The 22,103-nt window shown below is 37.9% G+C and overlaps 1 protein-coding gene across 1 annotated transcript in view; it reads right to left on the bottom strand.

The window, feature by feature from the left end:
* Positions 1 to 2,097: 2,097 nt before the first annotated feature.
* PGGT1B (protein geranylgeranyltransferase type I subunit beta) overlaps positions 2,098 to 22,103 on the bottom strand; it is a 35,219-nt gene continuing 15,213 nt past the window's right edge. The window contains 8 exon segments of the mRNA XM_005144939.3: positions 2,098 to 2,594; positions 2,597 to 2,728; positions 6,402 to 6,510; positions 6,781 to 6,965; positions 8,412 to 8,457; positions 12,697 to 12,829; positions 13,913 to 14,064; positions 21,780 to 21,847. Of these exon segments, the coding sequence (XP_005144996.1) occupies positions 2,548 to 2,594; positions 2,597 to 2,728; positions 6,402 to 6,510; positions 6,781 to 6,965; positions 8,412 to 8,457; positions 12,697 to 12,829; positions 13,913 to 14,064; positions 21,780 to 21,847 (872 nt within the window). The 3' untranslated portion in view covers positions 2,098 to 2,547.

Here is a 22,103-nt window from a genome sequence, read left to right as displayed (position 1 = left end):
AGCAGAACAGTTATATTACTTGTTACAAGGAATCAATTTATTATTCACAGAATATAATTTTTCAGTTTTTCTCTTACTTCTGCTCCTCCACCCTGATGTCCCCCACAGATGAGAACCTCGTCACAGACTGGGAAACTCCAGAAGTGTAAGTTTGGATTTTGCAGGTACAGATTTTCCCCACAATAATCAAATACTTCATTCCTCATGAAGCCAGGTAAGAAAGTATCAGTATTTTGACTGTTTCCCAGCAGAGACTTAGAACACCTTATTCAACCGTTCTGAAATTCCTGTAACAGGGGATGCAGTAAAAGTCAGAACAGTTCTCCATGAAGGCAGAGAGAAACGGGGAGGGTAGCTACAGTTATATCTTCATTGTAACTTAACCATGGTCCAAGAACCCACCCTACTCTATCATCAGTCAACTTGTGGCTGCCATCTGATATCAAGAACAAATGTGGTAAAAAATGATTTATTTTTACACCATTTTGGTTGGGTTTTTTTGGTGGTTTTTTTTTTGTTTGGTTTTTTGTTTTTTTGTTTTAATGAATGCTCCTCTAGGTAGACCCCCATGACCTGACAGTCTTCTGTTCAGAGGAGCTACCTCAGCCTTTGCTGACGAACATCTCATTCAGCCTCTCCAGGAAAATGGACTCCCATAAGAACTGCTGTAGCCCACCACCAGGTTGCTAGATCCTCCTTTAGATATTTCTACTTGCAGCTGAATTTCAGGTCATCTCAGGATGTGGGAAAGAAACAAATTCACAGATTCCATATCCCTTACTTTACTTCCTCACGTTGCCAAAGTCTTGCTCCCTTTATTCATGCATTTACCCTTAGGCAGCCCAAATCCCTTTCATCATTTTGGTTCCACTCTTTTTCTCTTGCTTCCACTTTCTGTCTCTCTCAGTTTTAACTTCTCTTACTCTGCACTAGTTCTACTCAAGCACCTTATTCCACCTCCCCAGTTCTAGTCCTACAGTACTCTTGCTTCCAAATGCTACAGATGTCTTACAGTTCCCCCAGCTATGTAGCCTCCCCTCCTACAAGGAAAGTGTCTACTGAGACATGCACAAATCACATCTTCCGAGCCCTGCCCCATGTTCCTTCTCTGCTTTTCCAAGCAGACCATCACCACTGGTGATGTTCTCAATACTGCCATGGAAATTAATCTGCTTATAGAAATAAGAATTTCTTTTAGTAGGAAAGCTGCTAGCCTTGGACATCAAGGTTGTTCTGGTAGCCTGAAGATGGACACTGGATCTCTCTGGTATGTTATCAGAGGTTCAACTACTCTATCTTTTCCATTGTGAAGTCAGAACCATGGTTCTGAAGCTCTTTTTGGTAACTGAAAGGGTATATATCCTGTCTCTTGGGCTCAGTGGTGGCAAATGGTGTGCTTAATCTGGTTTATGAGGTCTTCAGTCATCTGTATTTTGAAAAAAAGAAAAAAGAATGCGCCTTAGTGACTGGCAAGTAGAAAGACATCCTGGTATCTATATATGCCTGAAATGCACAAACTGACCTGCCCACAAATGCAACAGCCACAAAATTACCTGCTTTGATTCTGTGTAGCAATTCAAGCATATAAATTAAGGCACCACAATTAAGTAAGCTGAGCATGTTCTTCATCTCTTTTAACAGTACACCACTGCCACTTACTTTAAAGCCCAATGTTTCATTCTTTACATAGAACAGTTCAAAAACTCTAAATTATTTCACAGTAAAAGGAAAATATGTTAAATAATCAGTGTGATTGTACAATTGTAATGTACTGCAAAGGCAGGAAACAGGTTCTAATGCTACTCTCACATGCAACTACTTTTCCAAAAGACTGCCTTGAGTATCTGTTACTGACATATATCAATATGCCACACTCTTGCCGAATTCCATATGAAGAGAATTTTTCAGACGAAGACTCTTTGGCTAACAACCCACTTGATCTGTGTAGAAGATACTCAGAAGAATGATGACATCCATTTAGTAAGGCCACCCAACTTTAAAAGTACAGCATATTGAGTAAAATAATTTTATTTGCATTTACTTCATTTTTTTTTTAAAAAACAAAGTTTATGGAATCTGAAAGTAGACGATAAAAGGTAACTTTTAACTGATACTTTAATATGGGAGCTTCTACACTCCAAAACATGTTGAACATTAAGATCATAAAGAACCCCGAGGATCTGTGCTATACTGCATGATATGTAAACAGATTTTGAAAATACTTCCCCATTATGTATTTTGACACAGTAAGCACAAATTTAAAAAAATAAAATAAAAATGAAATTTAAATGCCTCAAGGGATTTCTTAGAAGTAAAGCCATTTGAAGAGCCATTTACAGTTTGCAGTGACAAACTTCTATATAATCAAAATATCTCCTTTTTCACAATGTAGAATATTCTGCTGAAGGCAGCTCCCTATTGAAGTAATGCCAGCAACACAGATCTGATTGTATGACTCCAGCACTTAAAAAGAGCACATTGGTTAGACATGGCTTTTAACCTTGGGCTACAGTTATGCTACCAGAACTAAATTCAAGTCTAAATCAGTCATGTAGTGAGGTGTGTGTCATCTGAACACTGTTTAGAGTCCTTGTTTTCCACATCTGATGAAGGTGGTGAAGGCGTTCTGAGGTTCTTATGCTTACATTCAGGGCAGGATGAACTTTGCAAATACCAGATTCTCCAATTAATGACAAACCACAGATCCCAAAGTAGGCATGTAAAGCATCTGAAAGAACAGAAAAGGAAAAAGAAAATTATGTCAGGCTGTCACAGCCAGCTTGTTCCTGGATTCCAACTCCCCATTATGATTACAGCCAAAGAAAACAAATAGGTGCTTCATTTTAAATGTAAGTTTTGACAGAAGAAATAAATTGCTGACCAAAGTGACCAGTGTGAACCAGTCTGCAATCTCCAGAACTAGAGTCAGTTTTGTTTTATAACAGCTCTTGCCCACTACTTTATTTCTTCTGAGAGTTCAAGTCAAACAGCAGAAGAATTTGAGCATTCTGAAAATAATTTTTGGCTGTAAAACGAATTTTATTCCCCAAACATAAAAGACATTTTTTTTGCTTAATACCAAAATTAGTGCCAGTAGCTGTCAAAGAGCAAGATTTAGAAGCATGAAAGAATTCATTACTTTACCTAGCTTGCCCCCTTCCTGACATACCCTAAGGATAAGAATTCATGAGGTGGCTTGATCAGTCTTAACAGCTGACTGCCCTCAAAAAGGGATGCACTTATCTTCCTATCCCATGCTGCTCCTGCAGCCTACCTTATACCAGCACTATAGCTTGCTGAGAACTCTCCATGACCTAAAGCAATTGAAAAAACATGGAAGAAAATTAACCCAAACAGGATAAAATAGACAGTTTTCTGATATCCTAGTGAATTAAACTGGTTTGCAGAACATTTTATATACACCAAAGCTAGTGCAAAAGGGAGAAAGTAGGTGCAACTATACTTGGGGAATCTGGGAGGAAGAGAAGCGAGTATGCCTCCTTCTGGCAGCAGCAAGTCATAAGACTGGACTATCTGCCTGTGAAATCACAGGCTAAAGATGGAATGAGAATGTGAACTTAACATGCCCCTTAAAAATTCTCAACACTTAGTAAACTTTCGGAGGTGTCAGTAAACTTGGATCTGAGTAAAATGATAGTACAAGAAAGTATCTGGATAGAAAGACTTTGAGAGAAGGCTTCTGCTTATCAGCATTAACAGAAAGTATGTCAGGCAAGGAGACCTCAACTTCAGGAAATAGTGTATTAACCCCTGTGGACAGCTGCATTGAAACCATATACAAACTGGATTACCTCTACCTCTATATGGCTATTTTCTGGGTTTAACCACAAAGTTCAGTACTTATGCAAATCTGTGCTAACTTAATATTCTAGCTAGTTCAAGCCAAAATAAACATATGCAGCCTTTGTACATCTCTGTTTCAAGCTATAAAATACATCAAGTTTTTCAGGGTCAAAAGCCACAGGTTCAAACATTTTGTTTCATAAGTAACTCACAAATACAGAATGCACCATGCAACCTTGCAAATGCTCTGCTGCTGTCTTAAAAATGTAACAAAGAAAGGTGTATGTACACTTCTACAGGAGCAAATCTCACTTCAGTGTTTTACACTCAGTAATTGTGCACACCTATTTTCATCCTGTCATTCCTTGTGTTAAATCTTTTAATTTTTCATAACCTGTAATCCACATGTGCTTCCAATTGTTTTAAATTGTGTAACATTTGAAGAGAACAAGCGAGATGCATCAGAGTTCTGCTTGACCTCCTGAGGCATGCAGCAGTACATTTAAGTAATTTAAAGTGAAAGTTTATTTAAATCTGGTCATGACTTATGCACAAATCTGGAAAAAAAACCCAAAACCCAACCCCAAATCTATACTAGCAAAATGTTGTGGATTAAACCTGGAAGGCAGCTGAGCACTGCACTGCTGCTTGCTCACTTCCCCCGGCCCTAGTGTGAGAAGAGGAAAGGGAGAGTAAAAGTGAGAAAAATTGCAGGTCAAGATAATGATAATAGAGAAGGAAAAAATCTGCAGCTGCAAGCAAAACAAACCAAAGAATTCACTCCCTATGAATCAGCAGGCATGTGTTTAGCTGCTTCTCAGAAAGCAGGGCTTCATCACACATAATGGCTATTTGAGAAGACAAATACTGTAACTCCATACGTCCCCCCTCTTCCTCCTCCTTCTCCCAGCTTTTATTGCTGGGCACAATGTCATGTTCCCTGTAATAAGCTGGGGTCAGCTGTCCTGGCTGTGCCCTGTTCCAACTTCTGGTGCACCCCCAGCCTGCTCACTGGCAGGGTAGCATGGGTAACAGAAAAGGCCTTGATGGTGTGTAAGCACTGCTCCACAACAGCTAAAACATTCTTGTGTTACCAAGATTTCCTTTTGGTTGCAAATCCAAAACACAGCCTCATAAGGCTCCCTAGGAAGAAAATGAACAACTGAGCTGCACAGATGCTTTATGTTAGTGAACTATCAAATCTTAATTGTGGAGTCATACAACAATCAAAAGACAGCTTGCCTTTCAGATACTAGACTGAGCTTGTAGGAAGGTCAGCTGAGTATATATGACAATAAAATCACAGTTACACAGACAGAATGCTGCATTATAGCAATTCTTCACATTAGAACTGCATTAACATTTTTCTCCTTCCTTCAAAACATGAAGACAGACTTATGTCACTATCTGCATGAGGAAAGAATGCTGCAACAAACTCACCATCATAATAAAAGAGACAGCAAAAGAATGCTTTATTAGAAACAGTGGTGTTCAGGCTGGACCACCACACATATCAGAGGAAAGCAGCTTTATTACTACTTTATTACTAAATCTTGCTTTTCTCAAATCTTATCTCAAATAATCACAGCTATGCTAAGACAGGTTAAGGAACTCTAAACATTACTGGGGTTTTGCATAGTTTGTTTTTTATCCCTGTGGTTCATCAAGACCAACAGAAATATTTCCTCCAAGTGATACTTACCTATATAATACACAGTAAATACACCTAAGGAATCCTAAGCTGCTTTTCAGGTGTGTGTGTGGGCAAATCGGCCATAAGCACTGTGATTTTAGTTTGGGTCCACCTTAAAAAATTCTTCACTGTGTTCAAAATGCAATTTTGAATGGAGAAATATCAGGGCACAGATCCTGAACAGACTTACCCACTTTTACCACATTTGGTCAGTTTACAGTCTCTTTATCTTTCTGTACAAAATGCCACTGGGCATAATTCTGGGTTTTCGTTTGTTTGTTCGTTTGGGTTTTTTTCCCCCACAAGTTTACAGTACTTTCACTGAATTCTAGCATCTTTTTAAACTATTTCAAAGAACATTTTAGCATCAAGTTTTTCACAACTTTAAATTATCTATTTCTAAAGGATAATTAACTTATATACTATATATAATTGATACGTGTAAATACAATCTATAAATCATGTTGCTATCTAAACCTGGACTGTTTTTACATACATCAATGACTTCTGAATAAGCTTAAAGGAATTCATTGATTAAGTAAAAGCAGTTTTTAAATATTTTACTCAGACAATTTGCAAAGGTACCCAACTGCATGATATTCCCTATAACTAGAACAGTTACATATGCAAAGGCTTGGCCAGCTCTAAATAGACAGTGACACCCTTAGCAATAATCAAAACAGCAGCTCGCTCTGTGGGTGTTGTGAACAAGAAACTACCTCCCTCTTCCCACTTACATCATGAAATCTCGTATTTTGTTTGTTTGGTTTTGGTTTTTTGGTTTTTTTTTCCTCATTTTTTGGAAGAAGACTGAGGAGAAAACTTCCTTACATCTTTCCGATGTCTCACTGCTGCAGTGTGTTTGTAGGTTAGAAAGCACCGTAAGTTTGAAAAACAAATTTACCTGGATGGCTATCTGGCCACTTGGCAAATCCCCCAACAAGGCGATCTTGAGTCGACAGGATGTAATTTCGGTTTTTCTCAAAATTTGTATATTGGAATATGTTCAAGAGCTGAAAAGAAATTAGACCATTACAGTAATATACTAAATCTTAGTCTGTTTTTAATACTAAAACATAGTGCCTATTTATGAGATAAGCAGTAATAGCAGAGATAGCACTAATCTGGTAAAGCTCCATATTTTTGCAATATGAAAGACCTTTATAGTGACGTGTGCATATTCAAGCACTTGGACCAAATATGTACCTCTTTTGAGAAAAGATAAGATGCTTGAAGAAATCAAAACAAGACAGTAACTATCCTGTAGCTGTTCTGTACACTACCTTCAATGTTGCTCCCACCCAAAACGAATAGCAGGTGTCTACAGGTTTGTTGGGTCGTCCATGGTAGCCATTCTGTTGTCTCATTATGCACCACCTTCTTATTCTGTTCAGTTCTTTTTCTGAAAAAACTTCTTCCAGTTTACCCATCAAACACAGCGATGCAATGCCACAAAATGTAGAGCCACCTGTGAAGAGAGAATTGTTTCTGAAATGTTTTGTTACCCAGATTTTCACTGAAGCCTGTATGATCTCAGGCAGAACTTTAACTAGGATGGTAGCAATAGCATCAATGGATTTTCAAAAATATGAAAATGCTTAGTCTAATCTCCAAAGATATAAAAACACTTTAGTTCAAAATATATGTCAAAGGGGATCCCACCCCCAAATCAACTCTTGCACTGTTTATTTTCTGAAAGATGGATTCCCTCTCAATGCTGCACAATTTACATTACACACCAATCCAGATATAAGCAAATTGAAGAAAACATTTTTTCATATGCAACTTAAAAAAGAAAGCTATTGGGATGCCAGCAATCAGAATGAAGCAGACACACCAAAGGCAGTCTCAGATGCAATCCCCCCATGATACAGACACAAGTGTCTGATGAGCAGAAAGCCAAATAAAAAAAACTAGGAGGGAGGGGCACAAGAAGAAAAAATACAATGGCAATCACTTTTTAAAGCCCATTAAACCCCATTCTGAGTATATTGCCTGATATGACAAAATTATAGCCTGGAAAGGCTGTAAGAAAGTCATTGATAGAAGACTGGGGCCCAGAGCTCCTTACACTATCATAATGTTAGAAGATCCCACAACTCTGATGTTTTCATTTTGATGCTGAAATGCAGCAGGAGAAGGATACGGAAGTAATGCAGCCTGTTAGCGCTAGCATTCTATAACCTTAGTTAACTGATTTCTTAAAATACACAGGGATATAATTTATTCCTTTCAACTTCATCCATCCCGTAGGGAACAAAAAGCAGACGTGATCCTATCAAAGTTCAATACTAAAAATAAAACTAATAAACATCTGACAGATTGAATATCAGTCACACAGAAGTGAATAGTTTCTGTCACAATCAGACCACTACTTCATGGCAAAGAAACATTTTGCTTAAAAATATCAGTCTTTTGGGAATTCCTGTCTTCACAACTACCAACTATTTGCAAAAACTAACTGCTGCCTCAAGATTTGAGCCCCCAGTATGTGCTGTAATCTATCCAAAGAAATGTTTCTAGGTGTTAACTAAGAACTCCTGAAACTGGAGATTATCAGGTGCATTGCACAACATCTCTTGCAAATAAACCCACAGAGTATCAATGGTACCTGTAGAAAAGTTTCATCTTTCAGCGAGAGACAAGAACCAGATCCAATCCCTTTCAACAAAACATTCAGGAGGTAAAGATTAATGGAGTTGGTATATTAAAAGCCTATTTGGCCTCATATATTAAGCTGGAACTAAAGCAAGAAGACAAAAGACAGATGATATTCTGAGGCATGTTTTGGATTTGTTTCTCATCACACTTCCATAAATCAGAAAAGAAGGACAGATATGACATGCCCTGCACCTCTTACAGCATTTCCAATCCCAGTCATAAAAACAGGTGTAGAACATTTTAACAATCTTACCATGAGATTCTAGTCCAGCTCCCTGTGCCAGGCCATTATCGTAAGACTGAAGAAAAAAAGCACACAACCAGTTACATCACTTTCACAGGCATCGCAATTTCTCTGCTCTATAAAATCTTACTATTAAAAAAATGCCTTAGCAATGCTGAAAAGTCACTTTGTTAAGTGAAAGAAAAAGGAGAAAGCTGAGTCTGATGAACAAAGCACCAAGAATATTATAGTACAGGTTTGTTAGGAGCAACCTAGGAGCAGATGATATTTTACAATTAAATTAAATTAATTACAAATTAAAAATTCATTAAGTTACTTTGCATAAGAAACAAGACATCACAGTAAGATATCTATAAAACAAAAAAATGGTTATTTTACAAGAGTTCAAGGGGCCTACAAGGATGCTGGAGAGGGACTCTTCACTAGGGACTGTAGTGATAGGACAAGGGGTAATGGGTTAAAACTTAAACAGGGGAAGTTTAGATTGGATATAAGGAAGAAGTTCTTTACTGTAAGGGTGGTGAGGCACTGGAATGGGTTGCCCAGGGAAGTTATGAATGCTCCACCCCTGGACGTGCTCAGGGACAGGTTGGACAGAGCCTTGGGTAACATGGTTTCATGCGAGATGTCACTGCCCATGACAGGTGGGTTGGAACTAGATGATCTTAAGGTCCTTTCCAACCCTAACTATTCTATGAGTCATAAAATACTTCATAAATTATCACTGGAAAAATACCCAGCTCTTTAGAAGGAACAAAGATGAAGTTCAACTCTTGGAGTTAAATTACACAGGCCCTAGGGATCTTCTATATTAATTGCTCAATTAATGATTGGTTCAATATCTGATCAGACAGTTAGAAGGCAATTTTAAACCCCACCCCCAGGTGCCAACTATGAATTTCTCTTGTTTTCTCCAAAATATTTAACAGTGCTAGCTAAGGATTGTTTTTAAAGCTGGGATTGAGAAGAAAAAAAGGAAACAGCAGCAGACACAGAAGCTACTCTGAAACTGTATTTCTCAGTTCTTTAGTTCTTGCTGCAAGTTGAAGTAACTAAGAAGACTAACATTTGATACACCTAAAGCTGCAGCTTGACCTCCTGAACTTTGAACTTGCCAATTTTAAGTAATTCCGATGAACATCAGAATGCTAAAACAGTATAAGCTTGAATGCAGTGTAAATGTGCTGCCACATTCCACAGGCTCATTAAGCAAAGGCAAGCTGATTAGCAAAGCTATGCTGGCAAAGCTAATTAACTCTACAAACCCTAATTGTAAAGGGAGGTGTTTTACTTTATGTATGACAAAGTAATTATTAGCTCTGGAGGAAAGCTGTTAAGTGTGCATCCTAGCCCTTGCACTATGTTGGGCTGCACAATTAACTTATAATTTTAATAGATATTCATTAACCTTTGGCTGACTGGTGCCTATGTGCAGACAGCAGCTGCTCTTTGGGGACTAGTGAGTTTGGGAACCCCCTGGTTGAAGAACCAGGGAAATATTTTTGTTTCTTTGTCCTTTTTAAAAGACTCAGGAAATTATAAGTGAAAAAAGGCTGCAGGTTACTGCAACATGAAAACTGCATAACTGAATACTATCCTCAGGAAATGTGTAAATCCAATTGGGTACAACCTTTGCATCACAGTCTAAAAGTTTCACAATTAAGTTAATTATATCAACAGATTCACATACCTGCATTTCAAGAAGACTCTACTATAGTAGAAGCAGTGTATGCTATACTTAAAAAGCTTCTAGCAACATTTCCACTTAAACAAATTGTGGGTAAACCAAATAATGTTGCAAAAAAGTGTATTTTAGAGTCTGTAGAAGTCATTAAAAATTTCAGCATTTTAGTGTTTGTTGGTTTTGTGATTAGTGATCTATCTGACTTTTGAATGTGGAAGCCAAAAATCAACCCCTGTTGATAAAAATAGTGTTCCTGGACCCTGACTATTTTACTGACAGTAAAACTGATCCAGAATTGGTTTTGTGATCAATTTTAGCCAAGTCAAGTAATAGTCAAGAAGGCTATCCATTCTGTATATTCAATTCTTTTTAACATGATTACTTTACCAAATAAAGTAACACTATTGTTTCCATCTTCTGCTGTTCTTGACAGGCCTAATTACACAAATCCACTCTCTCCTTCAGATATGTTGAATTTTATCTGTCACAAATATTACCCTGCATCGCTAAATAGAATAAATTCCAAAGAACAAGCTAAAAAAATCCAGAAGCTTTTATGCAAAGATTACTGTGTTTAACCAGTCATGTTACTCTCCATCCAGATTAGTTGCACTTCACATATATGCTGATTTGAATTACTGAAAGAAAGTCGGTGGCCACTTGCTTCAGCTGTGTGTATTCAGCTGTATGATGACATAGGAAAGTAAAACACATACCTTTCTGTCACAGCAGTTTACTACTGAGCAATGCAGTCTTTTTTATAATTAACGGAAGTAGTACAATGAGGTAACATTGTAACAAACCAGAAATAGGCATTTGCCAGAAAGTCTACAGCAATATTCACAGTGTAGCTAGTTACACAAGGAATAACAAATGAAATATTCTCAAACAGAAATTACTTTAAATTGTAATATATATGTGTTCTTTTTAGCACCATCTATGATATCTGTAGAGGAGAAATCAAGCTAACATTCCCGGATACCACATTTTATATTAATTGTATTTATCTTAATATATAATACACTTTAAGAAGTATTTGGCTCATGTGAAAGGTAACTGAATTGGAACATATCTCAAGGAGGATGGTGGAAAGAGATGAATCAGAGGAAAGAACAACCACAACTGTGAAATGATTTTCACACAGGGCTATTCCCTGAACATCTGAGACTTCTTTTGACACATATCTGACTCCACAATGTGATTGATCAGCATGCAGATTTTGTGTATTTGCCAAGAAGTACCAGACACTTTGCCACAAGTTAGTGTATTGAAATGCTGCTATCACCAAGCAGTGAACATGCAGAAAACCCAGGCAATACTAGTGTAACATGTGCATACTAGCTCTGCAGAAAATTAGCAGTGTCCTTTAGGAGGACTCCTTTTGGCAAAGGAGTGTGCTTAACACTGTGTATAGTCAATCTACCAATTCACAGTAAATCTGGACAAAATACAGCATCTCTTGTTAATGTATTAGCACATGCTAAGATGACTCCTGCCCAGGATTGTATAAAACTTGTTATGTTTTCTGGGGAATGCAGGTGTGTGCACAACTTATTACAGGATGGACAGGGAAAGAACCAATAGTGAAAAAGGGAAAGGTCAAAGCAGACTGTGGAACAAGTAACAGAAAACAGAGGGGAGAATGGTATAAAAGTTACCACTCTAGTAGGAACAGACTGCTGGTCTGTCCGTATGCTTATATGACTGAGCCTTGCCTTGATCACCTTGGTTGGTCCATTATGGTAGAATGACATAAAACTTCTTGTGATATATACAGTAAGAAATGCTTATGCAACTAAGTACTTCCAGAAAAAATAAACCCCAAATTGATCAGCTAGCAGCAACTATTAAAATATAGTGGTTTAGAACAAAAGTTGTATGCCATAATACATTTGGTTCTTTGAATCACAGAAATTTACTATTTATGTTTACTCACATTCTGGGAACCCTAGCTTTCAAGTTGATTCAGGTTCTTTGAAAAAGATTTATTTTAATTTCGGAAAATGAAACTCAATTAAACTAATTAAACATCATGAAAACAACCCTGAAAGCTCTCTTGCTCCAATCAAATATGAAGACATCTTGCACAGACACATGAAAAAAAATATGTATGTTCTAATATTTTCCTTCATTGCAGTATTTAATAAATAATGACGTATATGACTGGAAATACTTACTGAGCTTGAACTGATATCAACACTTATTTTTTCCTTTGATTCTGTGTATCATTTAAAACTGAGGACTACAGCTCACTGAAGTATGAGAATTTTACTGATGCAGTGCTACACTTACATATTTTTTCTACATTAAGAGGAACATCAAGCCCCAATTTTCAAAAACTTACTTTTGATTTTAAATCGAGTTTTAAAGAAAAAAGATCATTTAATTTGCCACTAACAAACATATCAGATAATTTTATCTTGCTAGTAGACACATTACAATGAAAACAGAAATGCAAAAAACCCAACATACTTTTTCATTTTCAACTTGCTATAGTAGGAACAAACACTGCCATATTTAAATTTAGACACAGAGATTTTCAGTCATAGTTAAGAAATAAAACTAGTAAATCTAAAATACAGTAAGAAATATCACTTTGTGAATACCCACCATACTTTTTCTAATGTAGTCTATAGCTTTTTTCATATCCATGCCTGACCAGTTATCGAGCATGTAGCAGATGCAGGAAGCACAGTACACAAACCTCATATCATTCTCACTTCCTTCCAGCACTGCACAGAAACTGAAAGAAATGTTTTGGTCACTGTATATTGTCTAGGCTCTTACATGAGAAAATATGAGAAGCAGTTTGAGGAATTGCATATTTTTTAATTTAAAAATGAGTTACTTCTATTTATATTATTTCCATAAACATAACCTAAAGCTATGCTGCATTTTTATAGAAGATGTGATTCTAAATAAGCCAAGTAAAAGGAATTGAGCTATTAACATTTGGGGGCCTGTATGACTTTATCTCCAGCAATGTAATGACACCTGTCTTTATTTATTCAAAGATGTTAATGCTTAGAGTCTTTCATCTATCACAGTATATACTGATGTATAAGCTACCATTTTAACTGTTAAATGTTTACTGTTTTAGGCAGAATTCTTTGCCTTCCTAGAAATCTTACAAGCTGACCAGGCTTTCTTTCCTGACTGCAAATTCAGGATCAGTTTTCCATGTACACATAAATGTATCTGTGATTCTTACCATTCTAACACAAACGGTGAAACTTACCTTCAAACCAGTTTTTGATTTCTTGTATTTGCAAACCCTACAAACATCTTAAAGTTGCTGTATCTGTGTTGTCTAGGTAAAATATTGTGCTCTCTCAGCCTCAAAATGAAGGTGGATGCTGTGATTTGGACGCCTGTACCAGAAATAGTTCGGCCAGCAAGACCAGGGCAGTGATGATATCCCTGTACTTGGCACTGGTAAGGCCACACCTTGAATCTTGTGTTCAGTTCTGAGCCCCTCATTACAAGACAGACAACAAGGTGCTGGAGAGTGTCACAGCTTGGTGTCATCCGCAAACCTGCTGAGGGTGCACTAGATCCCACTGTCCATGTCACTGCCAAAAGACGTTAAACAGCACTGATCCCAATATCAACCCCTGAGGAACATCACTTGCCACTTATCTCTCCACATGGATATCCAGCCATTGTCCATCATCTTTGAGTGTGACCATCCAGGCAATTCCTCATCCACTGAATGGTAATGCTATGATACTCTCTCTTTGACCCTGCAATTCAACTATGTCCCATTCCACACCTGGGTTTTCTATTAATCTTCCAAAGAGATGCAGAATAAAAAAAAATCTTTTACCTTCCATCCTCCAGCTGGAGAGCTCTCAGTCCTGCCAGTATGGCGTCTTTATTTACTCTACTTAAATCATCTCCAAGGATGACCAGACATGACAGACCTGTGTAAGTCATTGCTATGTGCCCGCTATCATAGGGGTGAGACAAACCCGGACCCTAGAAAAAAGGGAGAAAAAATAAAAACATAAAACATCATAAAACCTTATGTTACAGTCAAGCATTCACACACACACATGCAGCCCCCCTCCCCCCCCAAAAAAAAAAGGATAACCAAAGTTCTTTTCCCATCACTCATTATGGCTGAACTAGATGCATTCCACACAGCTTTTCTAATCAAACTAAGCTACTGCACTGCTCTGCTACCCTTGCAAACAGTCAGTTAGATTGAAGCTTTGGAATAAAGCTTTGCCAACAGTATCATTTATGCAAGATTTATTTTATTTTTTTATTATTATTTATTTTGCTTTTAAGCAAAAAGACAGGGTGTGTTCATCCTGATACTGGGCATTAGCTTCCTGGAAGCTGGGTAAGCATGTGAAATAGCCAAACCTTTAGAGATATGTTCACCAAAGACTGTAGGATCTAATGATCTACAAGTAGAAAGCAGTGTGAGGGATTATTAGCAATCTCTCTGCCAACTGAAACAACACCAAACTAGCCTCTCATCTACTTTCATCTCTATTCTAAAACAACATTCAGAGCTTAAACAAAGTACGTACATAGCAAATAATGTCAACAGAGAAGTGAAAATAGCATTAAAATGCTGACTAGTCACACTACAGAAATCACTATAATGTTCAGGGGATTGATCCAGCTGTGTTAAATTACTAGTTTTCATTCTGATATTTTAAAGGCACACCCTGGACTGTACCACTTCATGAAAACAGAAATCACATGTAACAAGATGACTCTGGGTACTTGGGATGGCTCAATCTGGAGCAACTGGAAGACAGCTATTTTGAAGAGGATAAAAGCTATTTCAAGTTTTTTCAACTATTTCTGAGTAGTAGAGACAAGCAAGTTTTTAAATCACACTTTACTAGCATTATTGCCTAATCAGTTGCTTTTTTATTTTGCAATTAATCCTATAAACACATTCAAAAACCAGGGTGAAGCCTAATTTAAGATTACATTATGTGTAACTGGTACTCTTCATGCAAGTTACACTAATTTCCAAAACTAAAAAGCTTTGCTTCTAGCAAGAAACTGGGAGAAAAATACTCAAAAATTACACAGTAGACAGCAAGGGACTGTTCTCATGCTAGGGAAACAAGCACAGTTGGTAAAGGGAGGCAAAAAAAAAAGGTGAAAATGGCTGCAGCATCACTGAAAAAGCTCTAGCTGGGAAAACAAGAGGAACAAAGGAGCACTGAAAGCTGCTCCTCCTTTCTCTCACTTCCAGCCCAAGATCTCTGCTGAGAAGGTAGCACCAGTCTCAACAGCTCCCATTCCTATCCCCGAGCTCCCAGTGCCCTTATCACTGTCTCCTGCCCTGCACATCCAGCCACAGACACATCATCACACGGTGATGGGAAGCTGGCAGGGATCTTTGATCCAAACTCCTGCTCAAGCAGTGTCATGTAGAACTGGCTGCCCAGGATCTAGGGTCTTTTGAGTATGTCCAAGGATGGAGACTCCACTACCAGAGCCACATATGCCTGTACTCCTTCACCATCACCATGAAAGTGTCTCCTAATGTCCAGAGGAAACCTCTTGTTTCAGTGTGTGCTCACTGCCCGTGATCCTGTCACTGGACACCACTAAAAAGAACCTGGCTCCATGGCTCCTGGCTCTTTACACCTTCCCTGAAGGTATTTATATATTGAAATGATGCCCCTGAGCCTTCACTTCTCCAGGCTGAACAGTCCCAGGTCTCTTGGCCTTCCATGTAGCAGAGGTGCACCAGTCCTTGACAGACCTCCCCATGGAGCACAACACAGATTCAGGACAGCTATGCCCTCAAATAGCTTAGAAAAATCTACTGCAGTCATGTTTTTCTAACTTGAGTGGATGAAAGGTTCTAATCCCAGAAGGAACAACTTGGCCTATCAGACTGATTTTAATGCTTTTAAATCAATCAAAACAAAAAATCTTTTCAGATACCTTCCCCTCGGAAATTTCATTATAAGCAGCTTAACTCTTGTGATGCCTCAACTTATTTAAAATTCTGCACAAAAAATCCAGACATACAGGGTGACAAGAATTTGCCCTGACAAAGAAGTATTTGGTTTAATGTAATTAATTAGCAATTTTAAGCAAAGATGTCTCCAGTTTAAAAAAACAGTTTTGAAACAGTTCTTGCCTTGAAATGACTCTCTGTAGCTAAAGCTTTGCACATATCTTGTCAAATGGAATACAAGATACACTATTTGATGAAAAATTCCTGGAAGGGTTCTCAGTATTAGGACCAACCACTTATAAAACATCCTGGCAGTTCCCATCAGCAGTTACCAAAGAAAACTAAGTTTTTAAACATGTATATAATTGAAATTAAACTGGATTGAGAAGAACACTTGATTTCTTCCTTCTTGGATGTACAGAAGATGCCTCTATTTCACACAGACACACTGAAAAGGCCGGAATGTGTATAACAGTGTTAACTGTTCACCACTGCTGTTTACACACTTTAATAGGCAGTTCATCTCCAAACCGACTGATATCAGGAATGACTGAACAGTAATAAACAACAGTGTAAAAGTTTGACTTTATATTTGAAAACATAATTTCCAGAGGGAGACTGTATTTGCTATGCAAGGAAAGTTTATTCTAAGGATAATGATATTCTATGGACTTGCTTCTGAAAACTGTATTTAGGAAAACTCTACCCAGATGTTCTAAATACTACAAATGTGCTTGGATGTTCAGGAAGCTTTCTATGGCATCTGTAATTCTCAAACAACATTCTCTTTCAAGAGATGATTTTTCACACAATGTCTACATAAACTAAAAATTCCCACTTCACAAGGTTTTATTTTTTTTTAAATTGTACTTTTCTATACACATGCTAATGCCATATAGCCTGTAAAGCTTTGGTAGCCTACAAGCAGGTTTACATAACTGGGCCCCACATTTTTAATGAATTCTGTATTTTAGTAATTCTATTCGACTATTACTTGCTGCAGTAAAAACAAAGTGTGATAACCACATATACCATATGCTCATGAAACTATGTATTACCATCCTCTCCAAACCAGTTGTAACAATCCATGTAGTATCCAAACAATGCAAAAATTCTAACTGTACTTCATTTTCTATGCAAACATTTCAAAATGCAACAGCAGCACATTGTTTTTTCCAGGACAGGATTTCAGCAATTTCAGAGCTATACACAGTTTTGCAAGTCCAGTAGTTTTAATAAAGACCACAAACTATGCTTGTATGATGCATATAGAGCAAACAATGATATCTGTTGCCTGTATATACAATCAGAATAGCAGAAGTTACACCTCAAAAACTGGCAACAAGAAAGCTATTAAACTGTGGATGGATTGTTGAAGACTTATACTGAACAACCAGAATAAATATATTTAATCTAGCAAGGATGTATCTACATGAAGGAGTAGTGCAACGGGAACAGTTCTGGAGGGTAGAACAGTAGGTGCTGAGCTACAGCTGCCTACATCATATGCATTTCACAGTCCATGCCAGCTGTAGTCTGGCTCCATGGATGAGCAGCCCACTAATGGAACAGTTCACTTAAGAGTGCAGCTTCTGGTTTAGTTTGACTTAAAAGGGGCTTACTTTGTGTGCCTTGCTATTTTGGAGAAAGCTCTTTTTAAACTGTTCTTATCAAGTGCTCTCTACTGATCTGAGCTAATACGCTGATGCAGAGAGTCAGACAAGACAACAGTGGTGATATGGCCTGGTCTCATTCTCACTTTCAATTCACCTATTGTAATAAGTACGGTCTGTAAGTGTTCCAGAGTTAGAGGATTCTAGGTTGAGAGAGGTTGAGAAAGAGAAAGACATATTTCCAGGGAGGAGCCACCACAGACCATTATCTCGTGTGCCTTGCAACTGGTATGAGATTCCCTTTTGCTGACAGTGGTGTTAACTCCCCTATTTTCAAGATTATGTTCCCACAACCCATTCTAAACAATACTATTCTATTTTTGCGTGTTTCACCACGGACCAGTATCTATTGTCACTGACAGTAAGTCACACAGTAAGCAGGTTAACTTGTATACTGGTGGCAGAGTAAAATAGTTCTGCTACATGGCTGTTATCACCATGGTTTCCACAATCTGAGTCTTCCTTAAAAGAACTGATGCTTAAAGATGCAGGGTGAGGGGAAGCTTCCAAACATTTAAATCTGTTTCAGTGATGTGATAATGTTCCCTACCACATGGTCTAGAACAGCTATTTAAACATAACTCATGGTCACCAACAATTCCCACTGACTACTGCAAAGACAGCTGAGAAACTCTCACTGCTGCAAAAGCACTGGTAAGATCTCTCCAAACATTTTTAAAGAATGCTAGTAACCATATTCCTAAACATACTTCTACACAAGCAGAGTGCCACTTTCAAAAAACTTTATTCTCCTGCCTGGCATCAGTGTTACAAATACGGATTGCTTTAGCCTTGAGAATATAGTGTGTTGGGAACAAAATCATACCCTTCTTCCCCAAGTAGAAGCACATGTTATTTACTGCAATCTTACACAGAAGTTCCAGGTATTCAATCTAGCCTCTAAAACTGTTTCATAGCACTTTAAAGAGACTGAAAAGACCTAAGGCCATCTGTTCACCTCTAAAGTAAAAAGCCAGTTTAAACTCCAGTAACACCAGATCAGGAAGACTGCAGAACCTGAAGCCATTTCAGAAAATAATTTTTACTGTTTAAAATTATTAATTTTAACTGCAGTGACAGAAGCAGCCCTCTGCATTCATTTACAGTTAGTACTGTTAAGGCTTGTTATGGCTGTGAGTGTCAAGTTGGTCATGTGGATAAAGTTTTGCTCACTTTTACTACACAGTCACAAAGAGCTTTGTAGCTGCTACATTCAGGCACTGAAAGCGTAACAGCTCAAAAACCCCAACTAACCCCAGACCAAAACCAGATGAGCTATCCTGGTATTATTTAGTAAAGTTGGAAATTGTAATATATCCCTTGCCTTTTTCTATCATTTTGGAGGGTCCCTAATGACAGAAGAGATTTGAGGACCTCCAGTGTGGCATTTTCTCAGAGTTCAAGAATGAAATCACTGGAGTGGCATGTAATAAATAGTAACTATCAATGCAAATCCAAAATGCTTACAGGCTTTTCTGAAAATTGTTTTTCAAGACAGAGGCTTAATAGAACATTTTAAAATGATGAACAGAAAAATAATAAGATCTTAAACATAATTCAAAGTGGATTTCCAAGTTTTTCTGAATAATTCCAGAACATTTAACTGAAAATACTTTGAATCTTTCTATGCTATAGGTCAAGCAGATCTGATCTCTCTAAAGCAGATGCAATGAAAAAAGTACTGCAATGCTTGAACAAAAAGCTTGTACACCTGCAAAAGAGTTTTCTAAAGATAATCACTCTGAGGGTAACTGGTGCAGCCTATTCAATTCCACACCTCTGTCCCTTCTGCAGATTGGCTAACACATTACAAGACACCGATGGGCTGCAACACATTTCTTGAGAATATTTAAGTATGAAGCATGTACTATTGGAAGTCGAGAGTTTAAAGTGAAACACCAGAAATATCTGGGAAAGGATAATGATGCTTTGACAATCTTATGGACTTTTTGTCTTCATGGAGCTTTACAAGATCTCAAACTATATCGAGAACTGGCTCTTCAACTGGGGAAGATTTGAAAAAGATTGTCAAAAGAATGCACCACATGGCATTGACCCAGATCTTTGAGGAAACATGACTGATAATTTTTTATCATCTCAGTCTGGTAAAATTTTGTCTTCATTCATTTTATAATGCTGCTATGCCACAATAATAGCATGACAACCTCAGCTTCTTTAAGTGACTTGTCAAAGAAAAACATCTTCCTTTTGAGTAAAACCAATCTTTTTCTTATACAGCTACCCTGAAATTATTATCCACTATTTTGTCTTCTAACTTTATTTTTAACAAAGCATCCCCTTAAGTCACTAATACAGATCCCAAACTGGTTTAGGTTTAAAGTAGAAGTTTTCCTATTTTCAAGCTCATCAGGTAGTTGGATTGCCAACTAAATTATCAATTCCAAATAAAACAGATGATGAATTCATCTTGCTATTACAGTGTGAGCACACTGAAGACACCATCTGTAGTGTAATACCAAAGTAAGCTAAGAGACAAATTACCTTCCCTGTCATGTGCAGCCATAGCACCCCATGTAGAGATGTAAAAAATTCTCTTCACAATTATCTTCCCTTGTTAGAAAGTGCTACACTTGAATATTACCACTGTGAGTACTTGGATGATTTGCTATTGTTGTGGTTTAAACTAAATCTGCACAGTTCCCCCTTTGTTTCCCCTCCCCACCTTCCCACTCCCGGAGGGATGGGAAGGAGAGCCAGAGGAATACAACTCCCACGGATTGAGGTAAAATCAGTCCAGCAATTAAGGTATAACAGAAATAACTACCGGTACCAATAACAAATCAATGTTAGAGGAGACAAACAGGGAGAGAGAAAACGATACCACCCGCCACCACGAGGCCAGCCCGGAAGAGAGAGAGAGCTCCCCTCTCACCTCCTGGCCAGCAGCTTCCAGTTGCCTCCCCGAGCCCAGCCCGGAGTGTTAACCCCTTCCCTCCCGGACAGCTTCCAGTCCCCTCCCCGAGCAGGACGTGCTGTGGTATGGAATACCTCCCCGACTAGCCCAGACCAGGCGCCCTATCTCTCCCTCCTCCCTGGCAGAGCATGAGCTACTGCTGAACCCATGACAGCTATGCAAAGAGGCATATGCAATTATTACTCCAATGTAGATTAACATTCATACAAATCACTCAGAAATATGAAGTTATGACGTTAAGAGTAAACAAAAATAAGGTCAAAACAGGCTGCTGTGCTACCTTCACAGTCACGTCAGTTCAAGCATTTTAACAAACATGTTTACAGTCATCAGTGTATCAGATGTCTATTCTTGCTTTCAATTTCAGATCCCAAGATCCATTTATTTATATTTGATATCTTGCTACAAAAATCAAACACTTGGTGATACATTAGAGGTCTTACAGATTTTTCATACACTCTTTGGTGAGATTTGACTTCTCACCCTTAAGCACAGGATAAACTACTGTATCTTTCACAGTCCTTCCTTGCACACTGGCCTCGATTTTCCTCTTCCAAGCCCATCAGACCTCTATATCTTCTTTAGCAGCCTCTGCTAGCCTCCTGTTTCTCTTGTACTAAGGGCACTTTCTTTCTGTATACAGATTTAACTCTCTAGAACCTCAGTTCCACGGGCTTCAAAGCACCCTATCTTATGGTCAATAAAAACTGGGATGAGTAGAGACTTGACTATCTTTGAGTGGATATGCTTGTTTCATCACAGGAAGAGAAATACTGAAGTACTGTGTATTAAGCACCACTTAATAGGGAGGTTTTTGCCCTTCTCTACCAGGTGATAGCTCTTGAGGTAGAGAAGTTTTCCTACTTCAGTAACATCAAAGAACAAGGAAAGTACACTGAGACAAGCCCAAGCATGTAGATCAATTTTTTCACTGTCCTGGAAACATGAGTGTTACCATTTTAGTACGCTTCTTATACATGTTTCTTAGAAGGTCTGCGAACATTTTGGTGCGTTAACAGTGCAAAAATACCTGTTTTCCAGGTATTCCATGATTATGCAGTTAATATTATAAAAAAACCACAAGATCATTTACTGCCTATCTGAAAATATTTCAGACACATACACACATTCTCAATGAACTGACCTTGGAGGGACTGAATGGCATTCCTAAATATGAAGAGCCTCTGAATCCACAGCGATCCAAATTTGATCCTGGAAAAAATAAAAAAATAAGGACTTAACTAGCTTATTTTGCTGAAGCACTCATTATAAAACAATAATACTCTAGTCAAGCTTAAGACCTGTTAGTTCAACACTACTGATAGTATTACTAGAGTTTGCATGTATCTTTCAGTATATTCCCAAACTCAGTTTGTTTTCACTCTAATAAAAAAACCCCAAACAAACACAAACAAAACAAAACCACAAGCAAACCTGATCCTGCTGTAATGCCAAAGCAACAGATTAC

This window comes from Melopsittacus undulatus, chromosome Z (genome assembly GCF_012275295.1).
Source record: "Melopsittacus undulatus isolate bMelUnd1 chromosome Z, bMelUnd1.mat.Z, whole genome shotgun sequence".
Lineage (NCBI taxonomy): Eukaryota > Metazoa > Chordata > Aves > Psittaciformes > Psittaculidae > Melopsittacus > Melopsittacus undulatus.
Note: the sequence above shows the minus strand (reverse complement) of the source record. Positions and strands in the feature narration are given on the sequence as shown.